The sequence below is a fragment of the Xiphophorus hellerii genome, chromosome 8 (genome assembly GCF_003331165.1).
Source record: "Xiphophorus hellerii strain 12219 chromosome 8, Xiphophorus_hellerii-4.1, whole genome shotgun sequence".
Classification (NCBI taxonomy): domain Eukaryota; kingdom Metazoa; phylum Chordata; class Actinopteri; order Cyprinodontiformes; family Poeciliidae; genus Xiphophorus; species Xiphophorus hellerii.
The window spans coordinates 14,642,827-14,652,282 of record NC_045679.1 but is presented as its reverse complement, the minus strand read 5'-3'; the positions used below and the strand labels follow the sequence as shown (position 1 = coordinate 14,652,282).

Here is a 9,456-nt window from a genome sequence, read left to right as displayed (position 1 = left end):
GCATTTTATATTGAAATGGAACCATTTTTAAACAAAAGCTGAACATACTAATCATTAATCTTGTAAACCTTTGAAGTTTGAATCATAATGTGGCTAGAAAAATAAAAGTGTCAAACAGTTTAAACCAGATATTTACACCTTATAAAAGACAAATGCACCTTTTTTTCCCCCCCACTGTGAATATAAGCCAGACCAAACATTTCTTGTTTTGGGTCAGAGAACTATCTAAATTATTTTAATTTGCTAAATGTCACAACATGAATTTGTCAGAGATTTCCTAATAGAAGTCTTTTTAAAAGATTTAAAGAAACTGGAAATTTAAGGCCATAAACAATGTGAAAAAAAATCTTTTGACTTTATTCTCAACCCTGACACTTTGATTTTATCATTTTACTATTTTTCAACAAAAATTCTTCCATAAAATCATTCTTTTTTTTTCTTTTAATCAAAAAAAGATTAAAAACAAAAATGTAGGTAATTTTCTAATTTTTCTGCCCCAACAAAAGAGCTTTGCTGCAGAGCACAGTAAATCCACCATAATCAGATTTAAGGTTTATTCCCAGTCGACAGCGCAGTGACAGCAGCTCTCATTGGCCACCTGTTGCCAAATGTTTCTGCAGCGACTTGTTGCCGTTTGTCTGAAAAGCAAACAGCACAGATTCCCTTGTTCTCGTAGACGGAGCACCAACTAATCATCTGTCATCCTCTCAGGTACAAATTCATATCCGACAGACGGTAGGAGACAATTGTGGGTTACTTTGTGTTGCTGTGAGCTTATTATAAAAAGGTTTAATTGCCCATAAAGGTACAAAAAGAAAATTTCCCAGACAATTTAATTGATTTCTCATCTAGAAAAAGCTTGAGATCATAAAGTTTGTTTTTATGTGTTTCTTATCTTAATTTTCTCTTTTTTTAAATCAGATCTACGTTGTTAAATCCGGATGTCTGACTCAGTCATCATAGTTATGAACAGAGCAGCAGACTTCTGGTAAAGCTGGCGGTTTCCATCTCTTCTTCTTCTACTCTGAAAACATGGCTTGGTTGACGGTGCCTGTCGACCTGCTTTCCAAATGTCTTGGCCCATTCACCGATGTGTGGCTGACTCTTGTGTTTGGCTTCCTAATTGTGCCGGCTGTATTTGGATTTCCTTTTGGGATCCATAAATACTACGTGAGGATACTTCTCAGTATATTTGAGGTGAGTTTGAAGTGTCTCTGGTTTGAAATTACTGGAATCAAAGATTCTTCATTTTTACTTTTTTTAAATGGCACATAAAAAAAACAAATACTTTAGATCTCCTCTAACAATGCTTATAGCAGTCTATTTTAATGGGCCCAACACTAAAAATACCTTTATATGTGTAACACGGGGGAAGAACCCGGATTGTGACAGAGGACGTGGCCTTAAAGCCAACTAGACTTCTTAAGTCTCATCAAGTAGCCTAAGGTCTCCCAATTAAAAGTACCCAGGTAGGTCTGGCTTAAAATGATGAAACAGAAATAGTATACAAAATATATTTTATTTTACAATATTAAAAATATACCTTATTCTAGTTTAAAACCCAATAGAGCACAGCAACTCAGGACACTAGAAGCAATTTGAGACTTAAACAAAAACTGTAAACCAAATTTGTAACCCCGCAAATTAATGACACAAAATAATGTTAGACAAAACACAGAAAAAAAACAAAGTCTCACGTTGCGTCAGCCCAGTCCTATGACGCTGCGCCCAATCAGCTAATTCATAAAACAAAACATATGAACTAACCGTTTGGTTCTGTGGAGCCTGTGCTACAACTCCAGCTCTTCAGCTCAACCCATTCATTTAACCCAAAGCATCAAAAAAATGCACCCAGATGAGAGCACAATATGCAACATCAGCAATACCAAAAATAAAGGTAAGGTGTCTGCTGACAATAATAAAACCACTCAAGGCAAGATGAAAAACTGTTACCTTAATCAGCCACACAACAGCGTACCCTCAGGTGCTGCAGCAAAGAACCACTGAAATGCATCCTAAAAAGCAATTAGAAAGCACGTCATAAGATGGCAGCAACAATATAAAAAGCGACCTAACATTGCACAGAACCAACCACAGATGACAAAAATCCATTTATCCTACCATCAGCACAAATGTGTAGGACCCAAATCTTGGCGCCAGCGCTCATCCAACAGATCCAACTGCACACCACAATGGATCCGACTCTCCAAACCTGGCGGGCACACCTGGAGCCTATATACGCACTAATGAGCCCGACAATGCTGCAAACGGAAGTGAAGGTGGGGAAACGGGGCATGATGCATTCAAGGGCCAGAAACGGGTGGGAATTTACAGCCACTTTATATAAACACCGCTATAGACCACCCGGTTACATCCGCATTAATGCCACAGTTGAAATTGTGTTTGCACTGTTATAAAAGCTAGTGGTCTCTGCTCTTGGGGGAACAGCCAATCGGTGACAAAGAAATTAGATTAGCTACAAGCGAAATGTTCTTTTGAATATTTTCCCAAATAGGAAAATTTCCACAAGTAAGTTGGAGTTATGTTCCACAAAAAAAAAACATTCATCAGCAAATAGGAGAATTTGCAGATAATGAACCACAAATAGGTGGTCCACTGCATTTTCATTTTTACCAATGATTCCTCTTACATGAATGAAAGAGAAAAAAATAAGAATTACTTTGGATTTATTTATTTAATTTTTAGAAAGTAAACATTTTGTGTCAATGAGAGGAGCGCAAAATTATTTGGGAAAAAATCGCGTTCAACAACACCACCTGCAGTCACTTCAGCAATCTCACCTGTGACTCCTCTAGAGCTATTTTTGATAACTTTGACAGCAACTGAGTTGAGTTCTTATCACTCAGCCAAAAATCCAATTCTAATCCCACAAATCTTGGGTGAAGAAAGATTCATGTTCTTCACTTAATTACTTTCACAAATCGTACCAGTTTTTCCTGCTAAGGTTCCTCACTCCTCCTGCTTACTGTGTTGCATTTGAGCTGAAAAATTTTATGAAAAAACTCAGTTTGCAGCAGCATGCAGTTTTACTCTGTGTGCCCAGATGCCTTGGTGTCATCCACATTTGGCTTCTCTTTTTTTCTCTTTTTGAGAGACAGAATTGTATTTAAAAAGACTTATCTCAACACCCTCCCCACTGAGAGAAAGGCTTGCAGCCTCAGTACCACCATCTGAGTTGGTGCTGATATTGTAGCGATCTCAGATCCCTGGGAAGTTGTTCCCAATGCAGTTTCTTGAACAAGCTTAGTCCCTGTGCTTTACCTACATATGTGGAAGCTACATACATCCTGTCTTGATCTTGTATTTAAAGCGAAAGTAACCAAATTTGTGGCAAAATGTTAATCTCGGGAGATTGGGAGAAAACTGCCGGTTGATTTGGAGATTTTGAGTAATTTGACATGAAAGCCACTTGAATGGTAACATTTTTATTGCAATCTAGCCGTTCGTTTACACGATACTGGTGACCGGAGTTTCTTAAAGCGGCACGTTTTGAAACCAGGTCTCAGATGGAAATTACAATACATGTCATTTTCTGACCAGTACTGTCCCTAAATTGTACAAAATGCTGTACTTTCCATTTTTATGCATAATCTTTTGGACATTTTAAATTCCAGATAGTTATATTTAATAGAAGTATTATATCTGTTCATTTGTGTTTGTTTCCCAACTCCACAGTGGATCTGTAAATTTCTCCCTCTTATATCTGATGCAGAACTGTCCTCCCTCAAGTTTATGACCCACTTTTCCAACTGACAAGCTGGCTAGTGAGAGTTTGAAGCTAAAATTGGCCCATAATAGAGTTTATCAACATGTGCTCCCAGCCTTCTGTGGAGCATTGCTGTGCTCCAGAGAAAACTTGCTGTCTGATGTCATTGCTTTGATCACACCGTTACCTTCTGCTGCACATTTTCTCCTTAGATTTCCAACTATGATTCCAGTCTAGTGACCTGAAGAGGTTTTTGATGGCAGTCTGTTTATTTGTCCTTATTTAGTGGACAACATTACAAATGGAGCTAAAGGCAAAAGAGAAGAATCATCAACTCTACAAACACTATACCAATGGTAAAGACATTTCAGTCACAAACCAATTATGTACTGATGTATCTTTCTCTATGAAACTTTACAATAATTTTTTTCCGCTAAGGTATCATAGTCAAAGTCCCAGATTCAACTTTGAAGCAGGAAATTCAAGATCTACGACATAGTGCTGGTTGTCCGAGTCTGGAGCCACGGTTTGAACTGGCTGATGTTTTCTTCTTCTGTCGGAAAGCCTTGGAGAACATTATAGATGATGACGTGACCAAGCGCTTCTCGGCCCTGAAGTTGGAAAACTGGAACTTGCTCACCAGGAGCAACCACAACTTCTGCTATATAAGTCTAAAACTTTTAGCCCTGTGGATTCTGGGAGTTTTAATCCGCTATGGTGTACTGCTCCCTTTCAGGTCAGAGAGGCAAAGAAGTAGGTTTAGAATACATTTTTTTACCTGTCTTAAATTACCATTTTATTTTGTGTTTTGCAGAGTAACTGTGGCTATCACAGGTATTTTTCTGTTTATTGTTTTAAGTACCGTGGTGGGATTAATACCCTGCACAAAGTGAGTTCTACTAATACCTCAAACATGAATATGTGAGGTTTATGTTGGTAGATACTAAGTTACAAACCTGACATTGTTAGCCATGTGTGTGGCTCCATCTAAACTGATCATTGTGTATGACCTTAGGTTGAGAACCTACCTTAGTGACAAGGTGCATCTGATGGGTTATCGCCTCTGTGTTAGAGCTCTGACTGGAATCATCACCTATCACAACAGGTATGGGATAATTAATGTTCTGAAGCAAAATGTCCTTACTGAAAATACTGCAGAGCAATACTGCTGTACAGAGTCAACAATGCTACATTTGCAGTGAGAGGAACATCTACATTCAACATAGGTGCATCTATTTTTATGGCCTTCAACTGACTTTTCTTCACTCCAGAGGAGAATCATCATATTACATACAATCCAAACAGTTTTAAATATTGCCTTGGCAAAACATTTTTTGATCACTTTCTTTTTCTTTCCATCTAGCAGGATATCTGACCATTCTGCTAATCAGAATTAGTAGAGTATATTTAAAGTGATTTCCTAGCTGGACTCAAGCTTTCAGCAAGACATCCAGATAATTTCTCTGTCTGTGCCTTGCAGGAAAAACAAACCAAAGAATGACGGCATCTGCGTGGCCAATCACACGACACCAGTAGATGGGATCATCCTGGCCAATGACCATTGCTACTCTTTGGTATGAAATTTGAAGTGTGTGTGTGTGTGGGTTTTTTTAGGTTGTCAGTTATAAGTAGAGTATTTTTAAAAGCTTGGGAATGAAGTAAGTGAAATCATCATCAAAGTGAAATCATCTCCAGGTTGGGCAGTTACACGGAGGCTTGCTGGGAATGATCCAGAGAGCCATGGCAAAGTCCTCTCCTCATATATGGTTTGAGCGAGCTGAAGTCAAAGACAGACGCCTAGTGGCCAAAAGGTAACATTACAGAAATTACAGCGTCGTGTAAGAAAGAGTCTTAAAACTGATTTGGTACATTTAAATAATTGTACTTATTTATTTATTTAGTCTCTGAGTTCATGGCGTTATTCACTTTTAAAAGGAGAGAAGTACATATGATCTTGTGATTGGCTACTTTCACCAAATGGTTTTCAATTAAATAATATAAGCTGCCCACTTCTACTACAGTGAAAATAGCTCAAAAATATTATGTGTAAGTGAAAATAAACAAATACATTGTTACAAAAAAATTACCTTAAAAATGAGTAGCATAACACAAAAAAATCCTCTAATTTAGGTTTTTTTGTGTGTTATTTCAGGCTCAGGGATCATGTTGCAGATGAAAACAAACATCCTGTCCTCATCTTCCCTGAAGGTGAGTATGGAAATCCTACAGAACTAGATACATAATCAGAGTTTGACTGTATGAAATATTAAATGACTTTAAACACAATTCTCCTATTATATGTAAACACATTTAAATGTGAACATTAATTTTAAGTATCAAAACACTGCTTAAGATTAAAACAAAAAATATTGACACTTGTTTTAATACTTAACATTGGAGGACAACAGTACTAACCGTAGCAAGCCTACTGTTAAAGTGCTTGCTATGGTAACATCCAGCCTGCAAAAAAGATATCAATGATGTTTATGCACATAAAATTATTATTTTTCTCCAGATAGATATTTTTCACTTCCAAGCCAATGTCAGGCAAATGAATGGTCCTTTCTACTGTTCTATATCTGCATATGTGTAAACAGAGAGAGAAAGAAAGGTTGTTAATTACATTTTCACATGACTGCTTGTCTCTTAAATCTTTTCAACTTTTTGTCAACTAAAATAGCAAATTTGCCGCTGGCAGCAACCTGAGATGTGACGAAGACAACTTGTTGAAATTCAGAAAGACAGAGTTAAAGAGATTTTAAACAGATACTGTTGATGTACTTAAAGTTTAACTCAACACCATTTTCTCAGGTTTAAGGGGAATCGTCTAAACAGAAGAAAATATCCATTAGGCAAAAGAAATCTCAACAAAAACATGTTTTAAACAGATTAGCTACAATAGCAGAAAGTCACACCAGATGCCAAATCTGTCATCAGAAAGCAAAAAGAAGATCTAACTGTACTGTCAAGATGTACCTATGATAAAGTAGGCAGTGCGTATACGGTGCTGTTTTAAGAAATTTTGAGAGTCATTTAAAAAATGCTTCAATCGAGCTGCAAAAAGTGCTTTAAAGACAAACAAACAAAAAAAATCCATTTTGCTACATTTGCAAACATTTGTTTTAAAATCCTCACATTATTTCATTCACAGGTTCTTGTGTCAACAACACATCAGTGATGATGTTTAGGAAGGGGAGCTTTGAAATCGGCTGCACCATCTACCCTGCCGCCATTAAGGTAGCGCTCTCTGCTGCGCTCATGTTGTTCATAGCAGCCACTGAGAGAAAACATTTTTTTTCAGTATGATCCTCGCTTTGGAGACGCTTTTTGGAACAGCAGTAAATTTGGTTTGGTGGGATACCTTCTGAGGATGATGAGCAGCTGGGCCATCGTCTGCAGCGTTTGGTACTTGCCACCAATGAACAGGAAGGTGAATACCTCAAACAGTTATTTTAATGACATAATGAAAATTCAAAATATGCCCATTTGAATAGGCAATAAAATATAAAATATCTCTTCCCATTTCCTTTTTTCAGGAGCTTAAAATGACTTGTATAAGTTAAAAACCCAATATGTCTTCAACTGTCAGCACATAAAGACAGGAAAACATCACCTTTAATATGACTGTGTACATTATTCAAAGTATGTAAAGTCTCACTAAGAAAGGAGGATGTCTTTTTATTTTCATTTCTTTTCAAAATTCCTTTGAAGGAAGGAGAGGACGCCATGCAGTTCGCCAATCGAGTAAAAGCTGCCATAGCTGCCCAGGGAGGGCTAGTGGACCTCATATGGTAAGTCACTGTTTTATTTAAATGTCATTTAGTTTATTTATCATTTTCATTTCACATTTTTATGGGGACAGTAATAATAGTGCAGAACACCAGCCCTAGTTCATGAAATACATTACTGGGAATTTTATCTTTGACAGTATTAAACCCTGGAGCTAAATCGGCGGCTCAAACTCTAATTGCTCCCTTCAGGGTCAGTGGGAAACATTGGCGTTAACATTGATTTTCTGAGTGACAGTGCCTTTTCTATTCATATATGCTCACCCAGGGATGCCGGACTGAAACGAACCAAAGTGAAGGATACTTTTAAAGAAGACCAACAGCAGCTTTACAGCAAAATACTTCTGGGTGACCATGAAAACCACAACCTCCCCGAAAGCTGATGTCCAGACAGGAGACAAAGAAGAAAACCAGTATAGTTACAGGCTATTATCTTCTGTTTAGTAATTCAACACATGGTGGTAAAACTCATTAACAAACAATGAAGGTTGCGTCTTCAAGTCTTTCAAATAAAATTGGTTCCGGGTCAGAAAATTTGAAGAGTTGTTAACTTTAAAGGTCAGACTATTACATAGTAAGTCTATTTTGTTCTCAAATCTCTCTGATGATTTATTAGGAAATCACATTCTGTGACCCAGTGAAATCCTAATTTAGCAGAACCTTATAGATGCAGCGACTGCAGACGTTACATAACTGAGACTATAGAGCTGCCAGCATTTGTAAGTCAATTTACTAATTGGCTCAAGACTCTGTTCGTCTGCAGCTTTAATCTTTTGCACATAACGAAGGTGAAACACATTGTTAGTTTGATAGCTGTGGGTTTATTATTTCACTGGACATTTCTGGTTTATTTTAACTGAGCCTCATTGTATTGTTTTACAACTGGAATCTGTTGAAATTATGTACTTGACTTTAAATTTGTCTGTATGATTAGACTGAATTGTCCTTTTTTTTTGTAAAGTGCCTTGAGATGTTATCGCTACAAACATAAAACTGAACTGAATTGTCAAATTTCAATAAGTGTTTTCCTCTTGTTTGCCTCCCTCTAACAGCAGGAGTCACTATTTCACAAAAACAGCAAATCTACATCTGAACTAAATACATTTTCTATGTATATCATTTTGAGGATGAGGAAGCCTAATGGATGCAAAAGAAGAAGCAGAAACTCAGTTCTGTAACGAGTATGGAGGTCCAAAACGAAAAACATGGAGACACAGGTGAAGCCTCACTGCTCATTAGGACTGAAGGTTCTGCACTTGCCTTTTTAGGCAAGGGGCAAAAACACAGAATATATGTAAAAATGCTAAAACAAATTTTAAAAAAGAATGTGACCTGTCATTGTTTGACAGGTTGAACATTCAGAGATGATATCAAGTACTTTCTATATAGAAAGGAAAGTAAATGTAGGCAGCATATTCTACCTACATTTTTGACTTTTATTATATATTATATACATATATGCCAACTGAATAATCAAAACCATCATTGAATTATTATTAAGTAATCAATTTCAGTAACTTTTACTAAATAAAACACTTCCTTCAGATCCATATCCCTTAATTTAGTTAATAATGAGGATTTTCCTCTTACTGCCAATGGAAACGAGCCATTTGAAATTAAATTGCTACATTTTTTTTCTTGTATTTATACAGATTGTCGCATTGAGATCCAAGATCTCATTTGCAAGAGTTTTGATTAAAACAATTAAAATCTGAGCTAAAAACAAGAGCAAGTTTCATAAGAAGTTTTCTCTTTTTATCTTCATTTTGAATTGCAGTGTGCTCAGCATTGAAGGAGCAGAGTAACAAAATGATTTTTTTCCCAGTTGAAACTTGAATTTAAAAAAGTCCACACCATTATATTATCGTGCTTCAAATGTGGGTTTAACTAAACCTGCTTAAAGATTGTTGTTTTATTAAGGTACTTCTAATCTGATAAATG

General features: G+C 36.6%; 1 protein-coding gene across 2 annotated transcripts; it reads left to right on the top strand.

Annotated features, from left to right (window-relative positions):
- Window positions 1-427: 427 nt before the first annotated feature.
- LOC116724167 (glycerol-3-phosphate acyltransferase 4-like) lies at window positions 428-8,899 on the top strand. Of its 2 annotated transcripts, XM_032569612.1 has the most exons (11): window positions 428-1,197; window positions 4,014-4,083; window positions 4,166-4,616; window positions 4,743-4,832; window positions 5,208-5,301; window positions 5,423-5,538; window positions 5,880-5,935; window positions 6,879-6,964; window positions 7,029-7,157; window positions 7,439-7,518; window positions 7,784-8,899. In XM_032569612.1, the coding sequence occupies exons 1-11, from the start codon at window positions 1,033-1,035 to the stop codon at window positions 7,896-7,898; spliced, it is 1,452 nt and encodes a 483-aa protein (XP_032425503.1). In that variant the 5' UTR covers window positions 428-1,032; the 3' UTR covers window positions 7,899-8,899. The 2 variants fall into 2 exon arrangements, with proteins under 2 accessions (XP_032425503.1, XP_032425502.1); XM_032569611.1 differs by lacking the exons at window positions 428-1,197; window positions 4,014-4,083 and having other exon boundaries at window positions 4,566-4,832; window positions 7,784-8,897.
- The last annotated feature ends 557 nt before the right edge of the window (window positions 8,900-9,456 follow it).